The sequence below is a fragment of the Narcine bancroftii genome, chromosome 6 (genome assembly GCF_036971445.1).
Source record: "Narcine bancroftii isolate sNarBan1 chromosome 6, sNarBan1.hap1, whole genome shotgun sequence".
In the NCBI taxonomy this organism is placed as follows: Eukaryota; Metazoa; Chordata; class Chondrichthyes; order Torpediniformes; family Narcinidae; genus Narcine; species Narcine bancroftii.
The window spans coordinates 24,027,819-24,051,182 of record NC_091474.1 but is presented as its reverse complement, the minus strand read 5'-3'; the positions used below and the strand labels follow the sequence as shown (position 1 = coordinate 24,051,182).

The following is a 23,364-nucleotide window of genomic DNA, read 5'->3' as shown; positions in this document are numbered from 1 at the left end:
GGTCCTTGAGGGTCATCGCTAAGTTATTTCTGTCATTGCTTAAAGAAACTTCTGGGAAAGTGCGAGGAGGTGCTTTCTTTTTGCATGCTTGGTAACGCGGTCCCTTGCCTCCAGAAAGTAATTCTAGCTCTTGCTCAGAGGAGATGGACCTCAAAGTGGTGTCCTGGATAATGACATTTAAAGCACATCTGAAAGCTCTTTAGCCCACTGGTGATTCTCAGCTAAAAGTCTCTTGCATAGTTTAACTTCACTGCCTTTCTCCATACCATTTTCAAAACCTTTTCTCAATGTAGAAACCAATGTCAGGATACTGAAATGCTGGGTGCCAGGATTACAGTTGCAGGATGGAAGTAGATACCTTGGCCCTTTGAGGTTATGCTAGTTCCATGCAAGAGCAATCATCTTGTGCCTATCCTGTAGCTTGCAAATGTGTTCCCTTTATGGTGCCCTTTGAATACCCTCATTGAACTTTTGTCTTTGTTCCCTCTTGCAGTGCATTTCATATTCTAGTCATTTTCCCCCAAATTAGGTCCCCTTTTTTCCCTGAAATGACTAATTAGATGGTGCTTGTATTCTATGACAGTCTTGCCTTGAGATTACTTATTGTTTAATTCTTGGCCTGTATTCCTGGGAATTTAGGAAAATAAGGGGGATCTCATTGAAACATTTCAAATGTTGCAAGGCATGGACAGAGCAGATGTAGAAAGTTTGTTTCTCATGGTGGGAGAGACTAGCACAGGAGGATACAACTTCAGGATCAAAGGACATCCGCTTTGATCAGAGATGGTGAGGAATTTCTTTAGCCAGAGGGTGGTGAATCAGTGGAATTTGTTGTGGAGGCCAAGTCATTGGGTGTGTTTAAGGCAGAGATTGATAGATTCTTGTTTAGCCAAGGCATCAAAGGTTATGGGGAGAAGGTTGGGCAATGGGGCCGAGTGGGAAAATGGATCAGCTCATGATTGAATGGTGGGGCAGACTGAATAGAGTGAAACACGAAAGACTGCAGGAAGTGTGAATGTAGTAAACCAAAATGTTGGAGGAACTTAGCTGGTCTTTAGTCTTTATCTGTTGCTATGTAGTTATGGTCTTAATTCCCTCTGAATTTTTACAGGTACTACTTTGTGGAATGCAAGAGATAGACTTGAATGATTGGCAGAGAAATGCAATTTATCGGAATTATAACAGAAACAGCAAGCAAATTGTCTGGTTTTGGCAGGTATGGAAGAATTCTCCATGTTGAATAAAACATTTTTATTATAGTGACCTCTTGCTAGTTCCTGATTACTTCATAATTAGACGGCATAGTTAGCGTAACATAATTACGGTGCCAGTGACACGGGTTCGAATCCGGTGCTGTCTGAAAGGAGTTTGTTCGCTCTCCCCATGACCTGCATGGATTTCTTGCCACTCTCCAAATGTGTACAGGCCTCGTAGGTTAAAGAAAAAAATCTGCGAACACTATGACTGTGTTTATACAAAAATGCTGGAGATACTCAAAGTCGCACACAGTTCTTTATTTGGCAAAGATAAAGATACTTAACCAGTGTACATGTATGACATCAAGGGGTTTATAGGTTAATTGATACATTTGGGTGGCATGGGCTCGAGGGCCAGAAGGGCCTGTTGTCATGCTATATCGATAAATTAAAAATTTTCAAAGGAGATACAGTACGCCCTTCAGCCCAGCTTGTCCATGCTGACCAAGGTTTTCCTGCGATAAAGTGTTCATGTCCAAATGTTTTTTTTTAAATGTACTTGCCCCCACTTCCTCTGGCAACTTGTTCCATATACCCACCACCTTCTCTGTGGACAAACTTGTCTCTCAGATCTCCTTTAAATTTTGCCCTGCTCACCTTAAATACATGTCTTCTGGTATGTGACATTTTTTACCCTGGGAAAAAGATTGACTCTCTGCTCTATCAATGCCTCTCTTAATTTTATAAACATCTATCAGGTCTCCCCTTAGCCCCTCTTACTGCAGAGAAAGGATATCATTGCTTTTTTCCCATGAGACACCTTTCACAGAGTTGTTACAAAACTACTGGTTTGGACCATATGCAACCTGTGTTGTCTGATTAGATGTTAGTTTCTAACCCTAATGTTACCCTGTTCAGGCCACAATAAGTGTTCTGGAATTCAAAAGATGGGGGGCATTTTTCCTGCACTCACTCTTGACAAGATTCTGAAAGTTCAGATTTACTGTCAGAGTTCATATATGACATCAAGTACAACCCTGAGATTCTTTTCCCTGCCAGGCAGAATTTCTAATTAACGGTAGTGCCAAAAAGCCTGAACTCAAGAAAAATACAAATTATTCCCACAGCCACAATGTTCAAGTTAGCTTTCTTATATATGTTTGTTTGCCTTTTGATATCTTGTATGAAAATGAATTTACCTGCTGTATTCCAATTCTCTTCCCCCCCCCCCCCCCCCCACAAGCTTTGGGGTGGAATACTTTGTCTTTTTTCCCCTTTTATGTAAAACTTTTGATCTCCAATTACTGACAAAATCTGAAATTAGATTTTTTTCCTAGCTTGCTGTGTTTATAATTTTGAATATCTTTTATGTTCTGCTCCAAGAAAACAATCCTTTCTCCAATATTTCCACTTTACTGAATTTCCTTTTGCCTTGTTCATCCTGGTAAACTTTCTCTGTACGTCGATGGAGGATCTCGATGAAAAGTTCCATCCTGAAACGAAGACCCCTTTTTTTTCTCTCACTGAAGCTACTCAACCCACTAAGTTCCTCCAGCAGTTTTTGCTCAAGGTTCCAGCACCTGCAGGGTCTCATATTTTTCAATACCTTCTCTGGAAATTAAATAACCATCCCAAGGTGTGGTGGCAAAAATGTGTGCAAACTCAGAACTGCAGCCTAACCAGTGATCTAGTGTAGTTTAGCATGTCTTCCCCACTTTTGTTCTTTGCCTTGTTCACAAAGCCAGTATTCCACAGGACCATTTTCCTTATTAAGGTAACCCTGTAAATATACACCCCCTATGTCCTTCTATTCAAGATTTAAGTCACGTAATAATATAGAAAATTTTACAAGAAATTTCCTTCTGCCTGCTGTAAGACAGAGTTGCCATTAGTATCGTCTGATGCCTCTTACGGTCAGAGAGAAAGAGTAATAAACAAGAGTCCCTTCAAAAACAATATCCGTAGATTCACCACCAGCACTTCCGCTGCCTCTGCAACCAACAGACCCGCGATTGATCCATCAGCAACCCAAGCTCCAGATCATGCCCAAGGCCCTTCAGGAGGGCCCTTCTTGCCCTCAGCACCCTCACAAATCCTGATTCCATGAGTTTTTCAACTGCAAGTTAATGACCATCTACTGCCTGTGTGGGTCCTTCAGCCACTGAGCCTCTTAGTCCACCCTGTGTACCCTCCAAAACTGCACCAGATGGTTATTCCGTCTCATCATCCTGTCTTCCCAAAATGCTTCTTTTCACACTGCTGTGTAAATTGCAACTGCAGTATGTCTAGCAATTGTTTATGAACAACCTTTGTCCTCCTGAATTCTGCTGCAGTTTTGCTTATTTTAAATTGGATTGCTAAGCTTAATCTCCAAATGTCTATATTATTTTGTCTTTGCTCATTCAGTAAGTCTTTGGGTCTTAACTTGACCCTTTGCATAGTTCTCAGCAGTTAGAACCAATCTGCTTCCTATCCCCAAGTCATGTGCGTACCTCAGTAACCAACATCTTTTAATCCAATGTGATTTTATTTTCCAAGTAAGCCTGCAGTAACAGCATTATGAAATGAATTCTAGAAGGCCAGATATACAATATTCATTGCCTACCTTTATCAACACCTTCTGATTAGACCATCTAAGATATGTCCTTTAGTAATAATGTGTCTTTAACAGGTTTCCTGCCTCACAGTTTGGTTTTGATTTGTACATGATTGTCATCAAAGCAACTTCTATAAAATTCTAAAAAGCCTGGTGCATTTTAAATTTAAATGTAGACATTAAGCACAGTAACAGGCCCTTTCAGCCCACAATTACACCCCATTCTCCTGCAACCCCAGTACGTTTTGGAAGGTGGGAGGAAACCCATACAGGTACAGGGAGAACGTACAAGCTCCTCTCAGCGCGGGATTTGAACTCTGGTTGCTAGTGCAGCCACAGTGTCACGCCATCAGCAACACTAAGCGGCCGTGACAGCGTTACGCTGGCCACTACGCTCACCGAGCCACACTTGTTTATGGCAGCAGCAAAATACAAACTTGAAGGATTGAGTGAATTTAACCATGGCAGATCTGCAGGTATTCCCATTAAGTAAATACCAGCCTCAACTCCATCACCCTCCTTCCTTTTTTTTTAAATTTTTTATTTTTCACATCATAAATCACAATAGCCATGATATACACTTTTTCTTTTCCACACATTTACAGTGACTTTTTCTCCCTCCCCCCTCCCTCCTCCCAAGCCACCCCCCCACCCCCCTCTCATCCATTTTAGGTATACAATCTAGGTTGCATTAATTCAGTCAGACAATGTTGTCATTCAACAAAAATACACCAGAAATTCTACTGAGTCCATTCTTTTCTTTTCTTCTCCTTCCATCAACTTAGGTAATGTTTGTCCCCGGTAGGTTTTCGCTATTGTATTTAATGTAAGGCTCCCATACTTGTTCGAATATTTCAATATTATTTCTTAAACTATATGTTATTTTTTCTAATGGAATACATTTATTCATTTCTATATACCATTGTTGTATTTTCAAATTATCTTCCAATTTCCAGGTTGACATAATACATTTTTTTGCTACGGCTAGGGCTATCTTGACAAATCTTTTTTGTGCATCTTCCAAGTCAATTCCAAATTCTTTATTTTTTATATCACCCTCCTTCCTTAGGTTGTGAAAGAAATGGACAACGAGAAACGAATGCGTCTGCTGCAGTTCGTCACTGGGACCTGTCGCTTACCTGTCGGAGGCTTTGTTGATCTCATGGGTAAGCCGTGTTACTTTTTCTTTTTCAATATTTTTATTGGATTTTACAGAAATAGTACACAAGTAAATGCCATTAATCAAAGGTAATGTATAAAAAGGAATATACAGAAAAAAACAGTGATATAAGAAAAAGAAAAATAAACCCAATATCATAACAGTCAAACAGAAAAAAAGTAACAAACAATTACAACATGTCTAATTGAAAGAGATTAAAAAAAACTTATACTATACCTCAAATTTTAACCTCTTTCCTTCTGCAGCATTGTGCCCTTTATTGATCTTTGTTCTTTCTGTATTGCACAGTCAGTTTGTTTACTTTCGTTATCTGCTAACAGTTCTTTATTAGTTTGCATGTTTATGTTGTGTACATTTCTTTTGCACTACCAATATGTGGTAATTCTGCCTGGCCTGCAGGAACAAGAAATCTCAGGATTGTGTGCGATGCCATGTATGTAGTCTGACAATAAATCTGAATCTTAAACCTTAAAGAAGGAAGGGATAACTGAAACCTGCTTGATCTGGTTCTCTATTAGTCTGTAGCTGCCCATTTTAGAGGATGTTCGTCTGCCTGCTTTTAAAATATTACTGCATAATAGAAATGGAGAGTTTGGTAGCCAGTAAGACCTGAATATGGTCTTTGATGTGAAGACTAAAATAAAATACAGCATCAAAACAGTTAAATGTGACATCAGGAGACTATTGTTTTCATTATTGTAATGGCTCATTTAACAGGAGCTGTGCTGCCAAGTGACACAACATTAATTTCCTTTCCCAGATCTGAATATCTCCCCCATCCATCTCCTGAAAAACATTGCACCACTTCCATAAATTGTTACCTTTATTTTTGATCCAATCAAATGTTAGTTGGGAGATTATTAGCTTCGTATTATCCCAATCATCAAAAATCATTCATTTGTTCCTGATTTGCCGGGGCATCAAAGGTTATGATGAGAAGGCTGGGCAGTGGGGCTGAGTGGTAAAATGGATCAACTAATGATTGACTGGTGGGGCAGACTCAATGGGCTGAATAGCCTACTTCTTTTCCTTATAGTCTAAAAAGGCATTTGTTTCCTCTTAAACTTAAATTGGCCAATCCTATTTCGCAACTTTGCTTTGTGTGTCATTCCATTCTGGCCCGTTCTTCATTATGGCCCAGTCAGGCATTAATGACTGATTTCCACAGAATCCAGGGAACAACCCCAGCCATGGACCATCTGCACACATTGCCCCATTCCTATTGCATGTCACCTGAATTTTGGTCCACGCTCTGTCTATACAGCTGACCCAGTTCCAGGTCTCTCTCTGTCCACGTGCTTGTCCCTGCTCTGATGTCACACCTGTCTCACTCCCTGCCACACCTTTGGAGTGTGAAGCTTGATGGCGCTTGGGTAAAGCAGAAGCAGGTCCACTAGACAAGCTAACAACAGCTGTCTTGAACTGTTCCAATCACATTCCTCAGTGCAGTCCCATACATGTCTGTCCAAAAACTGACCTCTGTTATTTTGAGCATGAAAAGTTATTTTTTTTAAATGTGGCTTTGTAGAACTCCGTGTATAACATAAGCTTTGTTTTATGAATACAGTGATTTAGCAAAATTGGGATATACAGTACTTTGTGAAATGCAACAGGACACTGCTGTCATTAAAGAAACGCCAGGACACAAACGTTATGGCTTAAAAATGGAACATTAAAAATCACAACATAACATCACCCCACTTTTACAGTTGAGTGAACTTTCTGATACTTCCTGCATAAAGTGTGTAGTTAACCGGATAAAATGTTGGGGGAACCACAATTCCTAGTGAGAAAGTCGAGATAAGCCAAAATACTACAAAGAGAATGGTAATACTGGCAGAGCCACAGTCATCTTGCCCTCTAGTGCCACCTGGTGGAATTGTATGGAAACAGCAAGGACAACACAACTCATGAGATTGTATAGATTTCAAATCAGGAATAGATATTGAAATTGCTTGTTTAGAATACAGACAAGATCCAGTAGCGCAGCTATTTAAACAACAATGGAAGAGAAAGATAGAGATGGGAAATATTCAAGACTGACAAGAGAAAAAGGGAGGAGAGATGTAGGGAGAGAGATGGAAACCACGATGTTATTTCTCTTCAGGTTCACCACACTTGTCATCCGAGAGTTTAATTTTTTATGTACCCTTCACTGTGAATTCAAGTCCATGAAACTGTTTATATTCATTGTGACTCATTGCAATGCATCAATTGCTAGTTGTCACTCCAGTACAAAAAAAAAACATATGGTGGCTTTATTTGCTGTAACAGCAGCACTGGTGCAGACCTGAGTGTGCAGGGAGCAGCAACACATTGCTACTCCAAAGGCTTAAACTGACCAGTCCTTATGTTGAAGGCTCTGGACAGACTTTAAACGACTTATTAAAGGAGCCACGGAGGTCTGTTCCCAAGATGGTGCAATCTGTGCTCAGCAGCAGCCATGAGGGGTCGCAGATTATGGTGAGTAGCAGACTGGTGCAGTGCACCAAAAACAGGGAGAATCCCTCCTCCCCCACCAGTTGAGAAGGAGAAGCAGAGGAAACAAGTGTCAGGGGGTGGGGGGCTCAGCGGCTGAAGGACCCGTGCAGGCTGTGGACAACTGGTAGTCGGGGGACCCACAGAAGCTCTGGAGGCTGGCTCATGGGAACCATGTGTCGGAACCAGGATTCGAGAGTGTTTCAAGGACAAGAAGACCCTCAGGTGATGAAGGCCTGATTTTGTCAGAGGCTTGGATCTGGAGCTCAGGTTGGCAATGGATGTGTGGCTTCAGATGCTGCAGGGAGTGCTGGAGGTGAATCCATGGACACTCTGGAATTATCTCTTGCTTCCCTTACTGGTGCATCGGCGACTAATGGTGACTCTTAGTCTGCCTTACAGCAGATAGTAGGCAATTTTGTGTAATATTATGTACTACTACGCAAAGGAATCTTGAAACCCAATTTGTAATTATGGTATTTGTGTGGATCAGGAGGGCCACTGAGGGCTTTTTTTTTATATACACGAAAAGGGTGTCATCAACATCTATTGAGTAGGTTCCACACCACCCAGCACACACACTGTTCTCACTGCTGGCATCAGGGAAGAGGTATAGCTGCCACAAGACTCGCACCACCAGGTTCAGGAACAGTTGCTACCTGCCACGATTACACTTCTCAACTCAGTTGGAAACTCACTGAAGGACTCTTACATTTGCATTTTATTGATTTTTTTTTTCTCTCGGTATTTTTTTAACATTTTGTTTTAATTTCTTCATTTGCTTACATGTGTACGTTGAGTCGGTTTTATTTGCGCACTGCCAGTAAGTGGTGATTCTGCCTCGTGCGCAAGAAAAAGGATCTCAGGGTTTTATGTGATTTATCGGGCAATAAATCGAAATCTAGGTTGTATCGGTACTCTCCAGCCATTATCATTTTGATCAGCCTAGGCAAAGAATCATTGAGCATCATTGAGCAATAGAAGCAAATTAATGTCTATGAGCTTTGAAATTGATGTGTGTAACTAATGTTAAACCATTTCTGCTACTTGAACAGATTTCTATCAAAGAAGGGCCTTTACCAGCATGAGTAGAGGCAATATTGCATCCTCCTCTCATGAGAACAAAGTATTAAAATTGTCACATGAGAAGAGCATTCAAGAGCCTCACAGCAGAATAATATGTTCACTCACAGCGTGCTAGCTCTTTAAATAGCACAAATTATTCTTAAATTGTGCCAAACAGACACAAATAAAGTTCTGGCTTCATGCCCTTTCTCATTAGCATGTCTGTCTATTCATGACTTTGTAACTGCCTCTGGATTAATACTCATATGCTGGTCTGTCACTTACTCAGACCAGCCAAAAACAGAGGAAGGGAAACTTTGGTGGCATTGTTTCCTTTGGTGGTTTTTGATGAATAACGGGTGCTATTTGTGAGGCTGTTAAACAAGATGGGAGCCATAGTATTACAGGAAAGGTACCAGCGTGGATTGAAGATTAGCTGACTGGCAGAAGGCAAAGAGGAGGAATAAAGGAGGCCTTTTCTGATTGGTTGTGGGTTCGGTACATTTCACACTGTCTGTGGATGATTTAGATGACGGAACTGGTGGCTTTGTGGCCATCTGCAGAAGAAACAGTAGGTGGAGGGACTGGTAGTGTTGAGAAGTCAGAGACTGTGCAGAAGGTCTTGGTTAGATTGGAAGAATGGACAAAGCAGTGGCAGATGGAATACAGCATTGGAAAATGTTTGGTTATGTGCTTTGGTAGAAGGAATAAAGGCATAAACTGTTTTATAAATGGGAGAGAATTCAGAAAGTGGAGGTCCAAAGGGTTAACTTGAAGGTTGAGTCAGTAGTAAGGAAGGCGAATGCGATGTTTCTATTCATTTCGAAAAAACTAGAATATAAAAGCAAGGATGTAATGGTGAGGTTTTATAATTTGGAGTATTATGAGCAGTTTTGGACCCCGTATCTGAGGAGAGTTGTGTTGGTGAGGGTCCAGAGGATGTTTACAACAATGATCCCGGGTTGAGAGGGTTGATTTGATTTGAGGAGCATTGATTGCTCAGGGCCTGTATTTACCAGAGTAGAAAAGGATGGGTGGGGGAGGAATCTCATTGAAAACTAACAAATATTGAAAGGATTAGAGAAGATGTTTCCGGCAGTGGGAGAAGTCGCGGACCCAAGGGCACAGCTTCAGAATAAAAGGACATCCCTTTAGAAGAGTTTCTTCACCCAGAGACAGTTCTGGAGGACAAGTCATTGGATATATTGCAGGGAGAAGGCAGGGAAATGGGGTTGAGAGGAAAAATAGATCAGCCATGATTTGAATGGCAGACCAGACATGATAGGCCAAATGGCCTGATTCTGCTCCTAAATCTTGTGGAATGGAAGTTGAGTGGAATTTAACTCTGGGCAAAGTGGAAAAGGCACAGACAACCTAGCTTGCATGACCTCCCTCTAAAGGCATGAATTTCTTTTGCCATTTTTTGTCAATGGAGCTGCTGCCTCACTTTCCAGACAGCTGAATTCGGTTCTGACTCCTGGTGCTGCCTGTCTGGAGTTTCCACACCTTCCTGTGAGCGCTCTGGCTTCCTGCCACATCCCAGACATGTGCAGCTTGGTTGCTTCGTCTTTACCTAATTGGTTAACTGATTAGATTGCCACTGGTGTGTGTTTGACTGGTGAAATCTGGGACATTTGATGGGAATGTGGGGGGAAATGACACAAGATTAATGTAGGATGGCTTTAAGTAAAAACATGCAGAAATGCTGGAGAAACTCAGCCGGACTTGCAACGTCCATAGGAGATGAAGATATATAGCCATTGTTTTGGGCCTGAGCCCTTCTTCAAGGAATTAGCAAAGAATAGGAATGCTCAGAATAAAGGCAGTGCTGAGAGGAGGAGGAGGAGTCCAGACGCAAAAAAGGTGTCAATTGGATGTGATTGGGCTGCACGCTTAGCGTAGCGGTTAGCACAACACTGTACAACACCAGCGATCAGGATCGGGGTTTGAATCTTGTGCTGTCTGTAAGGAGTCTGTACGTTCGCAGTGTGTCAGTGAGGGTTTTCTCTGAGTGTTCCAGTTTCTTCCCACCATTTGAAAAGTATCGGAGTGTAGGTTAATTGGGTGTAAATTGGGCAGCACAGATGCGTGCTGTATGTCTAAATTTAATAAGAGGAGAAGTGAGAATTGATTTTTGGCTCTGAAAGGAGACGGGATGGGGGGTGTGGGTGGAGAGAAGACAGAAGGCCATTTCACGTCAGGCTTCCGCATTGACGCCAGCTGCAAGAGAGAAATGAAAACTTAAAACTTACCTTTCAGGCAGCAGCCCTAAAAGGCTGCTCCATCATCGCAGTCTTATCGAGAGACGTCTTGTAGTGCCCTCCGGTCCCAATGGAGTTGGACCGACTGGTGCTATAGCACCACCCATCATAAAAACGTGACAGAGCAATGGCTGTCTTCCCTACCCATAATTCCCCCAAGCAGCTGGAATCACTCTTATTTCCCAGAAAAGCTCCAGCTGCATGAGGGATTATGAGTAGGGAAGACAGCTATTGCTCTGCCGCATTTTGAGCCACAGAGATTGGCCCTGAAGCAGCCTGGTGAGGCTGTCATAGCCTGCACCGGCTGCCCCCCCCCCACCAGCACCCTCTGCCCTGACGGCTACCGCCTGCTGCCTCTGCAGGGGTGAGTGGAGAGATGGGTTGTGGGCTGACAACGTCATCAGCCTGCCCCTAATCAACTGCTTGCAGCGGCTGTACGTTCAGGTCAGGCGGTGGAGCACAGCGCTCCGCTGATTATCCTTCCCCAAGGAGTGTTGGAATCAGCGCCTTGGAGCTGGCCATGGCACATTCTGAGAGGTAAGTTGTAAGGGCAGAGAACCTCTGTCTTTACAGATGGGTGTTTTCCCTGCTTGAAAATGCCTTTAGCTGGGGAAAAGAGTGGTCGGGTGGGGGGGGGGGGGGGGGGTGGTGTAGGGAAGAGGTTTAACGAACCAGAGAAGTCGATGTACACATAGCTGAGGAAGCAAGTCTGGGTGAGAATATGGTCATAGAGCTTGGGAGCAACAGTGAGTGCAGATGGGGAGCAGTGAGATACTCTCACAAAACTCCCTTTGAAGAGAGAAGGAGAATTCTGCCTCGCCCACACGAAAAGGGATTGTATGTGATGTCATGTATGTACACTGACAATAAATTTGAAACTTTAGGGTAGGCATCCCCTGAAGTGATTTCAAGCCACGTGAATAGTTGACACTTGACGGTTGACACAAACTCATTGAGCCAAAGGGCCTATTTCTGTGAAAATAATTTGTGCTCCATCATTCTAAATTTAATGGAATATTAATGACTTAATTACTGTATCTTTTGGCAATTGCCTTCTGTGTTTTAATATAGGGAGTAACGGCCCTCAGAAATTCTGCATTGAAAAAGTCGGGAAGGAAAACTGGTTACCACGAAGCCACACCTGGTGAGTTGAGATTTTTTTTTCGGTTAATGTTGGAAGTGGGAGCATTTGCTGATTTGCAGCATTCAATTCCATTGCAAATTTTGAGGCAATTTGAGACTTGACTAATACCTGAACAACATTCAGACCCTTGCTAATATGTGGCAAGTATATTCACTCCACTCATTTGCAGTCCAAGTAAGTCAAGTTTATTGTCATCTGATGGCACAAGTACAACCTAGTGAAACGGCGTTCTCCAGTCCTCAGTGCAAAACACACGACCAGACATTACACATATTCAGACACACAATGCATATTCAGGACAAGTATTTCATCTTTACAAATAAATATTGTTTCTTAAGTAGGAGACACTCGGATGGTTAAAGTGAGCATTTCCTTTGGTTGTTCAGCGTTCTCACTGCCTGTGGGAAGAAATCTAAACTCTTAAGATTCAGTGGTTTAACTGGAGCTGGATTGCTCCCTGTCTGTACTGACAAGGTCATTGTCAGAAGCAGACATGCAAATGCTAGGGCTAAAAAGCTGGTCAGAAGCTGGGATTCTTTAGCAAGGTTCTACAGTGCTACTCTCTACAGTGCGGCAGAAGGCTCTGCAGTTGCCTCAAGAAGGTCCATGCCATTCCCAGAAAAAGCAGTCTGCTTGAATGGCATCCTGTTCACTATCCACCATCACCAGGAATGAGTGCTTCAAGTGAGTGCCATCTCTGAACGATATCGTAGCAACTGTAAGGTAAAACATCATGAGATGGGAATGTGTAGGGAGTTACCCTGTACAAGGCTGTAACAAGAAGGGGAGGTGTCCTTGTACTCCTGTTAGGGAATGTACGGGGCAGTAACAAGATGTGAATGCATCCTTGTACTTACAAGATAAGAGAGACATTGATGGATTGAGAGGCAGGAAGCTAGCAGGGAAAGGATAGCAACAGTTTTAGTCATTGGACAAGTAATGATATGATGATGTTCTAAGCACATATCCAAGGGTATAAAAAATCACCATTTTGCTGATAACGGCAGAATGCATTCTCCGACTAACTTTGTTAGTCGCAAGTGTTACAATCCGGTAATAAAGAACAAAGAACCCTGATTTCGACTCAGCCTGGTGTTTGTCTCACTCATTCATGAACAAAGCAGACCTAACACAACTCAACCTAAAAGCTCCGTACTTCCTAAATTCATGGCACCACCAGCCAGAAGGACAAGGATGTTAGTCACTTGCAATCTCCCGCTGCTTCAGCCCAAGTCATGCTATCCTGACTTGGCCATATAACTCTGTTTTGGGCTGGAATGATTCATTATGGCCAGAGGAAGGTTGAAGGGAAGAAAGTGTGGTGTTATCTTAGCAATGGATTCATTATATCAAAATAACAGTTCATTTTCTCAAGTGTGCTTAAAGATGGGGATTAACGATGAGCTTGCTGCAAATTCCTTCAACCAGGAGAACATTTCTTTTTCATGCTTTACCATTTCTCTCTTTTTTTGAGGTCAGAGTTGGAAAATAAAATCCTCCTTTCTTTCTCTGCAATTACTTACAATATTGGGATCCACTCAAACTATTTCAGTAGAAACCTGTGAGCGCTTCCACTTCTGACACCAGTATCTCTTCAGTCTCCCTGAGTTTCAGTTTTCATCCCTTCCAGTCCAAGATACTCATTGCAATTTATGCCTCTCAGGAAGCTACTGCCGAAACATCCAGCTATGTTAGGTGACCCCAGGAGATTTTCCTTCCTCTACTCTTTCAGGAACTCCCATCCATGTGTCCAATATGTTGCACTGGTAGAAGTGGCGGACAGTTGCCCTGAGTCTATCATTTCCTGTCATGGTATTTTGGTTTGGATTGACTTTCTCTATGCCGTTCATTGTTTTATAAATTGTGCAGCCCCTCAGACACCTACTTCCAAGGTATGTAACTCACAGGGCAGATGTCCTTTGCACCAAAGTGACTAGCTAAGGTATCAAATGTTATGGGAAGAAGGCTAGGATTTGGGGCTGAGTGAGAAAATTGTACAGCTCATGATTAAATGGTGGAGCAGACTTGTGGGCTGAGTAGTCTATTTCTGCTCCTATGTCTTATGGTCTTAAATAAAGATGTAGTGTTTCCTAATGAAACATTTACAATTAGTAGATGTTTTGTCTCTTGTAAGTGGAGGGAATGCAAAATGATTCATCTGTAGAAATCTAAATTAGATGGTTCCCAATGTAAGCCCATGGCTTCTATTCATTCAAGTCATGCTAACTAAACATCTCAACTCTGGTCTTTTGCAGTAATTGGAGATGTGTACAACTCAGTGTCTGCGTGGGTTTTTTCCCCAGGGACTCCGGTTTTGTCTCACTGTTCAAAACATACAGGTAGTATAGCTTAATGGGGCATAGATTGGGCGGCACAGATTCGTGGGCCGAAATGGCCTGTTGCCACGCGGTATATCTGAATGTCTAAATTTAAAACTCAGCCGTTTGGTTTGATCTTCCATCTCAGTGATGTCAAGATTATTAATTCTTGTAACATCAATATTTAGTGTTTTACATTAATTTTTTTTGACATACAACAGAGTAACAGGGCCTTTCTGACCCACAAGCCCGTGCCACCTAATTAACCTGCAACCCTCAATCTATTTAGGAGGGTGGAAGGAAACCAGAGCACCCAGAGGAAATCCACACAGGCACTAGGAGAACATACAAACTTACAGACAGTGCCATGTTTGAACCCAGGTCACTGGCACTCTAATGGTGTTGCATGTGTATCATTTACTTGATCAATATCTTGTGAAGAGAGTCTATCAGGAAAATGTCAGATATTCATTAGAGTTAGTGGTTGTTTTTCCTGTAGGTCAGTGGGTCTCAAACTTCTTCTTTCCACTCACATCCCACTTTAAGTAATCCCTATTCCATAGGGGCTCTGTGATTAGTAAAGGATTGCTTAAGGTGGTATGTGAGTGGAAAGAAAAAGTTTGAGACCCACTATTTTAAACGTACCTCATTGACTTGTCATGTGCACAGTTTTGTAACTCCAAAGGAAATGGGCCAACAGCAATTTTTCTCAAGCAAAATGCTTCAGTAGCAATTGGGTCTCGAGTAGTGATTCTTAACCTTCCCTTCCCACTCACATACCACCTTAAGCAATCCCTTGCTTATCACAGAGCTCCCATGGTGCAGGGATTACTTAAAGTGGAAAGGAGAAGGTTGAGAACCACTGCTGTAAACCATTTGGCATATAGTGTGGACATCTTTGCTTCAGTTATAGTGTATGCATTGTGGAAATTCTGGTTCAACATTGTTGTGCCCTGTTGGACCACAGAGGCCAGTAACTTCCCAAATCATTTGTTTTCTATATTTTTATTACCTCATTGAAAGTGCAACTCGAGTTGTACTTGTGCATTCGGATGATAATAAACATGAACTTGAAAGACCGACAACTGAAAATTTAAGGGAAAGAACAGCGGCTGCTACTTGACCTTCCGTAAGGTGATCATCTGTGCAGCATTGTTGTGTGGGTGCTGACCAAGAATTTTGAGGAATCCTCTTGAGTCCATACACTTGCCACCTGTCTTGTCCATTGTTCTCTGTAACTCAGGCTAAGTGAACAGCAGAAAATACTCCCCTCTCTTGCAGAGAGAAGTCTGCAGGTAAGTTTGGAGGGGTGGGCAGTGGATATTGGTAATGCTCATGGCAGGAAACCCATGAAGGTAGAAGGGAAAAGAACTCTACTGTAGAAAACAAAGCCAACCACTTTATTAAACTACAAAACCCGATTAGAGTTACTGACAGATCTGTATCTTGATGTATCATTGAGTTTCACCTTGATGTATGTCACTGTGGCTCTTGATTTTATTTTTTATTTTCTGTTGCATCTTTTCCCTTAGTTTCAATCGTTTGGATCTGCCACCATACAAGAGCTTTGAGCAACTGAAAGAAAAGCTGTTGTTTGCAATAGAAGAAACTGAAGGATTTGGACAAGAGTAACTACTATATAATGATCTTGTCAGAAGAGAGTTAACATGCTGTCTGTAATTTTAAGGGGCTTTGTAAATGAGGAATGTATTGTTTTTCTTTCCAGTGGTCATCTGTCTACCCAGACACGTCAGGACAGATTATTGGTGTCCGAACCCCTATGGGAAATGGCTGTAAAGCTTTGTCTCTCTCTCTATCGCAAAACTTGATATAATGAGGAAATTGTACATTAATGAAATTAATGTTCTGTGACAAACAGCTTAAGCTGCAGTTGGCTCATTTGTGCTGTATATGAAGGAACAACTAGGCGGGCCCTGTACTAACGGGAATATAATCGGCTACTATTTGTAATTTAGTAAGCTGATTGGTTAGACTTTCCTGGATTTGATTGCTTCCCGCTGAAGCAGGGCAGGAAAACTGGCCAGGCTGAATTGAGAAACAAAGCATTAAGTCCGCCCTTTCCCTTTTTTCTTATTTCAATACATGGCCTATTAATGGGTCATTCCTTCCCCTTTTTTTACACACCGTATCCCATCCAAAATCCCTCTTTATTGGATGATTTATTCATCAATAAGTTGAAAGAAATGTTCTCAATTCTAATTCAGGCATTCCCATTGAAACATTTACCCTCTTGGTGATGAATTGGTAGTTATTGGTGGTTAGAAATCAGGGTATTGGCCAATGAACAGATGTCTACTGTAATTTTGTATCTTCTATTTTCTTTTAAAAGTCATTAATTGGTCCAGAACCCTACACCAGTTGCACTCGTGATTCTCTCCAGAACCTAATCCATTTCCATTGTGAAGGGTAGTTGGAAAGCAGAGGTTTCAGCCATATATTTTAAATTCAATGTGGGGAAAGAAATGGTTGAGTTATATAGCTCTAGTTTTATAGAGCATGAATGAGGAATGTTTGTTCACCGACTTCTCTAATTCAAGGTCTGCAGAGCAAAACATTGTCTTCCCCTTCAGCTTCTCCCTCCTCCATTCCCCCATTAACTCTTTTACATTTTGCCAATGTAAGGGCAAGTAACTGAAAATGTTTTTTTAGTGAATCCAGTCAAGGTAGCATCAAATCAGGCAGCTTTTCTACTTTTTTCCCCCTTTAGAAGACTCAAGCTCTTGGCATCATACAGCACTTTACAAGAGGAATCTGTTTAAACTGAAGGGAGGGTGGGATGTGGAAAGAAAATATTCTCTGCAGTAGCATTCAAAGCTATCCTTTTAGAGACCATGTCCTCAAAGGGTTATTTTAATAATTGAAACAAACTGCATTTTTACTTTTGTTTGGAAACATTTGCTTTTTGTGAACTTTCTGGAGTCACAACATCTCTGCCTGCTCTACCTCATTCCTTAGAAGAAGGTCTCTAGTGGTCCCAGTAGTTTATTCTCCACATTACCCTTAATTTTCCATTCCTTAATTGCAAACATTAAAATCACCCTAGGTACAGTCTGCCCATGTGCCCAGGCTAAAACGTTCGAGCGATTTCATAAAGTGTCTTAGAGTGTAAAAGAATAGCATTTCTTCATAGGTATAAAATTTATCCCAAAATCACCTCTTTGCTCTTTAAATATCAAAATCCTATCTTTTTTACTCTGCATTGAGTTAAATCACTGACTGAGGCCAATAATGGTATGCAGTTTCCACAGCAAGGTTACCATTTATTTGCCATCTCGTACAGTCCCACTTTAACATGTGTTTGTAATTCAGTGTGAGGACAGATTTCTGCTCAGACATGATCCCTTCCTGCATTAAATCTCCTGAAGACTTGTTGATTAGGCTTGCACATCCTTTACCAGCTCGTCAAGGTGCCTAAGGGGATTGCTGACAACTTGAGTTAATATAGATTGGTGTTTAAAGGAAAGATGGAAATGAGCTGAAATGCATATGGCATCAATGAGAAGGAAGGTTCACATGTAATCAGTCCTTTACTGCTGAATAAATCTCAGTGATCGTTACAAGGGCTTTAGCACATATTGGAGTACTTGCACCAGTGATGGTTTAAGGCTCCGGTTGTTTAATTTGGAAAGGGTTTTCTAGTTTATAAAAGTATTGGGAAATTGAATAAAACATGCAGCTGGTAATAATAGACTAGGAACTATAGCGTCTGACAGAAGTTTACTACCAGTTATTAATTTCACTGATTTGGATTAGGGATCTGTTTTGCATTCAGGGTTGTGTTTCAATTAATAATTGATCTGTATATATAAAAAAAAGATATATTCTACAATTCATTGTTTTTCCTTTCCTTTACCCAGCCTCCAAGGATTATGTGTAATGGTAAGATAGCAATTAATAGCGATGAGGTATTGCTGGGTGCAATAACTCTTGTGAGGGGAATGTAGTCATTATAACTAACAACTGGCCTAATTGTATTGAGGCTGTAAGGAGAGATTCATCTGTGACTATGTATGCACCATGTATCTTTTGAAGACCTGGCTGAACTTGGCTTTGATGCATTCCGCACTAAAAATGGTGTCTCTTCATCTGTTGCCCAAACTTCAGTGGAGTACCATAGTTTAGGCCAAATCAGCTCGTGTAATGGTAATTCCTTGGTAAAAGAGCCAGCCAGAGCTTTCAGGAAAGGACAAAGTAACCCTGGGTTACAGAAATTCATTTGTCTTATTTTTAACAAACCAATTCTTAAATTAGGTTATACTTGTATTTTTAATATATTATTAAAATTGTATATCAATTATATGTAGAATATCAGAAGTATTTTGTCAAAAGCTTTAGTGAGTTCTTAAATTCAGTTTGCATTTTGTATTTGGGGCTCCACCTTGAAACCAGCACATTAGCTTGTTGATAAGTGCTTGTTCAGTGATTAGAAAGTCCCCATATGAATTGATCCATGTTGAAGTCCATTAGTTGGTCTCTGACTCTGCTGTAGAGGGAAAAGTTGATTCTGTTGGCATTTGGCTTATACAAGCCTTGGCTGTGCAGTGCATGTGTGGACTTTGTGGTCCTGCTGGTCAGGATAAGGGAGTCTTTTCCGTTGGCTGATACCTGGTTTATTGCCTTATGATAATCAATCTCTGCTAAGAAACCTGAAGCCTCATCGACCTGATTCCTGGCTGGTTAGCACCTAGGGTTACCATTTTAAGCTATACCAACTCTTAATGCCCTGTTGAAACAAAGTAAAATAGTTTATTATTGGTCTGTAGCTGTGCAAGATGGATAGGTTGGTTTACAGCAAGCATTCTTGGGTCCTGTCTCTTGCTAGCCTACACTTTAATGACTTGTGTATGGCTCGCTTTAGGGTTCTGCATACTCCTTTGTCGAATGGGGATCTCCTTATTTTGGTTTTTATGGCATTGTTGATCTTGGGTTTTCTGTGAATGATTGCCATCTGAACTTAGAACACACTCTGGCTGTGTTTCTTGTCTCCTTTTGACACTCCTTCAACAGTATGTCTACTTCTGAGATGCCAGTGATCTGCATTATAGATTAGATGTTTACCAGTCAAATGCATTGAATATTAACGGGTAAATTCTTGGGGCAACTAGATACTTTGCCTCCTTGCAGACTAGTTTTGTTGCTCCATAATGTTGATTAAAATTTAACATTCTCTGTTCTTGTGTGATACACTTTGCAACAGCTAGGATGCTGAGAACACGTCAAGCTAATGTAGACTCCCATTACATGTAAATAAATTGCTGGAACCATTGGATTGCTTGTGGGTGCTACACAACACTTTCACTCCAGCCTCTGCTGACCCCCCTCCTCCATCCTTCCATACGTTGCCACCTGGTTGTCGTGGATAATTCCAGTGGTGTCACGTACCTTTAAAAACAGTGACTTGCAGGGGAAGATTTAATCCCCACCCCAGTGAGGGATTTCCTCCACCTGTTAAACAAGGCTGATCCAATTAACAAATCGAAAGGTTTTTTTTCCTTTGGCCTAACCAGGAGATGAAGCAAGCTACCATTCATTGTTGTAGTTCTGCTTGGTTTTGAAGTAGAGTAAATTTTGCAAATGTTGTTCATTGATAGGTTTAAATTGTACTGGCTTAAGTTTTATTCCTAATTATTGGAAGCAGTGCATCCATTGACCTATTCACGCTGCATGGTGTTTAATAACAAAACAGAGATTAAAATAATGCAGAAATTTAAAATGTGCCCATGAGGGCAGTGAATTAATTTTTACAGGAGACAGAGATAAATAGTTTTTCTGTGATGTTGCTGGTCATTGTAGACCATCTGGGACTAAGGATATTCCGGGGGAAATGGTTTTATTCTGTGGTGGGCGGTGGACATCAGTGTGTGCTGGGGAGATTGAATACAGATTTCTGGCAGACTTGTAGACTCGTGCTTTCGTCAGGCACACAGCAAAAATAAAATCCTAGTTGAGTTAATTAAATCACAACTTATCCTTGGCTTAGGCATCTGAATATATCATTTCCTCATTCTGATGAGTTGCTCTGCAGGTGTATATGATAAAATTCAACATTTAAGGAGCACTTTGCCTTTCTTCCTGCTAGGATAGTGGCTCTCAACCCCCTCTTTCCCCCTCAACCCCCTCTTTCCCCCTCAACCCCCTCTTCCCTCCCCCCCCAACTCGTCTACTACCTTAAGTAATCTCTTAGTAACCACAGAGCACCAATAGCATCCAATGCATTATTTAAGGTGCTATGTGAGTGTGGAAAAAGTTTGAGAACCATTGTGTTAGGATGTTCACTTGTGTTTGTGTATTGCAGCTTTTTTTCTTCCACACTCTCCTAATTTGTTTATCTCGGTGGTTTTCAAACTTTTTCTTTCCATTCACATACTACCTTAAGAAATCCCTATGTCATAGGTGCTCTGTGATTAGTAAGGGATTACTTAAGGTGGTATGTGAGTGGGAAGGTTGAGAATCACTGCTCTGGACCCAGTTGTTACTGAAATATTTTGCTTGATAAAATTTGTAATTGGCCTATTTCCTTTGGAGTTATGAAGCCGTGCACATAATGAGTCAATGAGATGCGATTAAAACAATGGTTTTCAAACTTTTTCTTTCCACTTGCATACCGCTTTAAGTATTCCCTTACTAATCACAGAGCACCTACGCATTGGGAATACTTACGGTGGCATTTGAGTGAATAGAAAAAGATTTAAAGTGACTGGTTTACCTGATTCAGAATGGCAAAGGAGGAAAAGGCAACAGGTCTGTTTCTAGCTCTCTTCCTCTACCTGCTAGCTAAAACCAGGAAGTGTATGTAGAATGGCATGTCAAGGAACTTGGAAGTTTCTCCCCCACTTCCCTCCCCCAAACTTGTCCATTTTCTCTAGCATGTGTTCCCTTCCTTGCCATCAAAATTTCTCAGCTTCTTTTGATGCACCATCCAAAATGTACAACAAATCAGCATATATGTCGGTTGCACATGTTTTATTTAATTTTTTAATGGTGTGAGCAATGATTTTGAAGTTGGAATTTTAAAAAAAACACAATTTGCATTAATACAGTTGGGCAGGGCTCTTTTTAGATGTTTGACCTCCTTTCAAAGCTGGACCACATCCCAGCCTTTCCCCTGTTCCCCTGTTTGTATTTTGCTCTCCCTACACTGTTTTTCCCCCTTCAGTCTCACTGTTTAGGATTCCTGTTGGTACAAGAGAGGCTTATTTCTGCCCCCCTTTTTATTGGCAAGTACCAGCTTTTCTCCCTGCATTCCACCCCACCCCCTCCCCCAAAATGAGATATGTTTGGTGTGGGAGACCAGTTAAGTCTAGAGACCAGAGAAACACAAGAACGGCTGGCGCTGGAATTTCTAGCAAATAACAACCTGGAGGAGCTCAGTGGGTCAGGCAACATCCAAGGAGAGGAATGGTCAGTCAACAATTCAGGGTTGGTTTGGGTGGGGGGGGGGGGGGGGGGGCAAGGGAGAGTTCATTGACTTCGTATTTGTCTTCCTGCACATTGCTTCATCTGCTGAGACCCCAGTTCCTCATTGTAAGCCAGAAATCAAATCAGTTAGCTCCCTACATTTGAGTACCATGCAAACTATTACCCAGCAACTATTTCAAATCTCCTTTACCACTGTCCATAGGGATTCAAATTCTTTTTGGAATTTTACCTGCTCAACCTTCCTTACATCACCCACTCTGATGTCCATGGGATAATTACTGTGTGATGGTCTCTCCCTCATATCCTCAGTGTAAGTTTCCCACAGTTCTATCAATAGCACAGATTAATTTGATTTAAAATACAGTGTCTGCTCTTTTAAGTAACTAGCTGAGAGGTATTTACAAGTAAATTCTATAGGAAATTTAATGAATGTTATTTCTGAAGCTGCAATATAATTTAAAGAAATCTGAGAATTGTCATTCAGATCTTTGAGCATTCTACATAGTGTTAATTTCCACTGTATGATATCCAAGGTTTGTAAATCATGTTAATATTTCTGTGTTTAATCATTTTTGTAAAGTTGAATTTGATTGTTCCAGAAACAAGTCAAGGCTAATAAGGTAATTCTGACCTCTTGGCACAAGCTTCTTTTCCTGTTTGCCCATGTAAAAATAGTTAACATTGTATAAAAAAAAAAGATTAAAATCTTCTCAACTGTACAGATAACATGCAGCTGTTTGTGTTCCTTCTTGGGTTTGGCTAGATTTACTGGAGATGATGGGGAAGGGAGGGGGGTTGCCAATTTTAAACTTTTGTATTTTTAACTATTTATTTTCCCTTTTTGTTTTGGCTGGTTGCTTGAATTCCGTATAATAGGATTGTACTTACTGGTATAATAAAAGTCCTAAAATCCGGACTGCTCAGGGATTGGATTGGGTTGATCCAGAAGTTCGGGTTCTCAGGCAGTACTTTTAAAATTCAAATTTAAGGAGAATAATGAAGAGATGAACAAGTAACTCTTGATAGTTTATTAACAAAACATTTTTTCATATAAAATGCAAAGTACAAAAAAAAATTATTTGTTAATTTCCATGACTTCTGTGCATCTGTGGCACCTCACATACAAGAATTTTTTTAAATGAGAGTTTTCCAGAAGTCAGGATTCTCAGGTAGTCCGGATTACAGGAATCCAGATTTTTGGATTTGGAACCATAGAACACTTACAGCATAGAAACAGGCCCTTTTGGCCCTTCTAGTCTGCGCTGAGCCATTTTTTCCTTATCCCACTGATCTGTACCTAGTCCATAGCCCTCCATACCCCTCCCATCCATGTACTTGCCAAAATTCTTCTTAAATGTTAACATTGAGCCTGCATTTACCATCTCAGATGGCAATTCATTCCACACCCCCACCACTCTGTGCAAAGAATTTCCCCTTTCACTCTTAACCCTTGTCCTCTGGTTTGTATCTCACCTACCCTCAGTGGAAAAAGCCTATCTACGTTTACTCTGTCTATCCCCCTCATAATTTTAAATACCTCTATCAAGTCTCCCTCATTCTTCTACGCTCCAGGGAATAAAGTCCTAACCTGTTTAACCTTTCCCTGAAACTCGGTTCCTGAAGCCCAGGCAATATCTGAGAAAATCTCCTCTGCATTCTTTCTATCTTATTGATATCTTTTCTGTA

At 41.2% G+C, this 23,364-nt stretch overlaps 1 protein-coding gene across 7 annotated transcripts in view; it reads left to right on the top strand.

Annotated features, from left to right (window-relative positions):
• LOC138735828 (E3 ubiquitin-protein ligase Itchy-like) overlaps nucleotides 1–22,404 on the top strand; it is a 110,090-nt gene extending 87,686 nt beyond the window's left edge. For 3 of the 7 annotated variants that reach the window (XM_069884312.1, XM_069884310.1, XM_069884311.1), the window contains 5 exons: nucleotides 1,112–1,216; nucleotides 4,862–4,958; nucleotides 11,848–11,920; nucleotides 15,771–15,866; nucleotides 18,117–22,404. In XM_069884312.1, the coding sequence (XP_069740413.1) occupies nucleotides 1,112–1,216; nucleotides 4,862–4,958; nucleotides 11,848–11,920; nucleotides 15,771–15,866; nucleotides 18,117–18,147 (402 nt within the window). In that variant the 3' untranslated portion in view covers nucleotides 18,148–22,404. Of the gene's footprint in view, nucleotides 1–1,111; nucleotides 1,217–4,861; nucleotides 4,959–6,539; nucleotides 6,681–11,847; nucleotides 11,921–14,175; nucleotides 14,285–15,770 lie in introns of those variants that run through there. The other 4 variants (XM_069884314.1, XM_069884313.1, XR_011339957.1 and 1 more) reach the window with 3 other exon arrangements.
• Nucleotides 22,405–23,364: the final 960 nt, after the last annotated feature.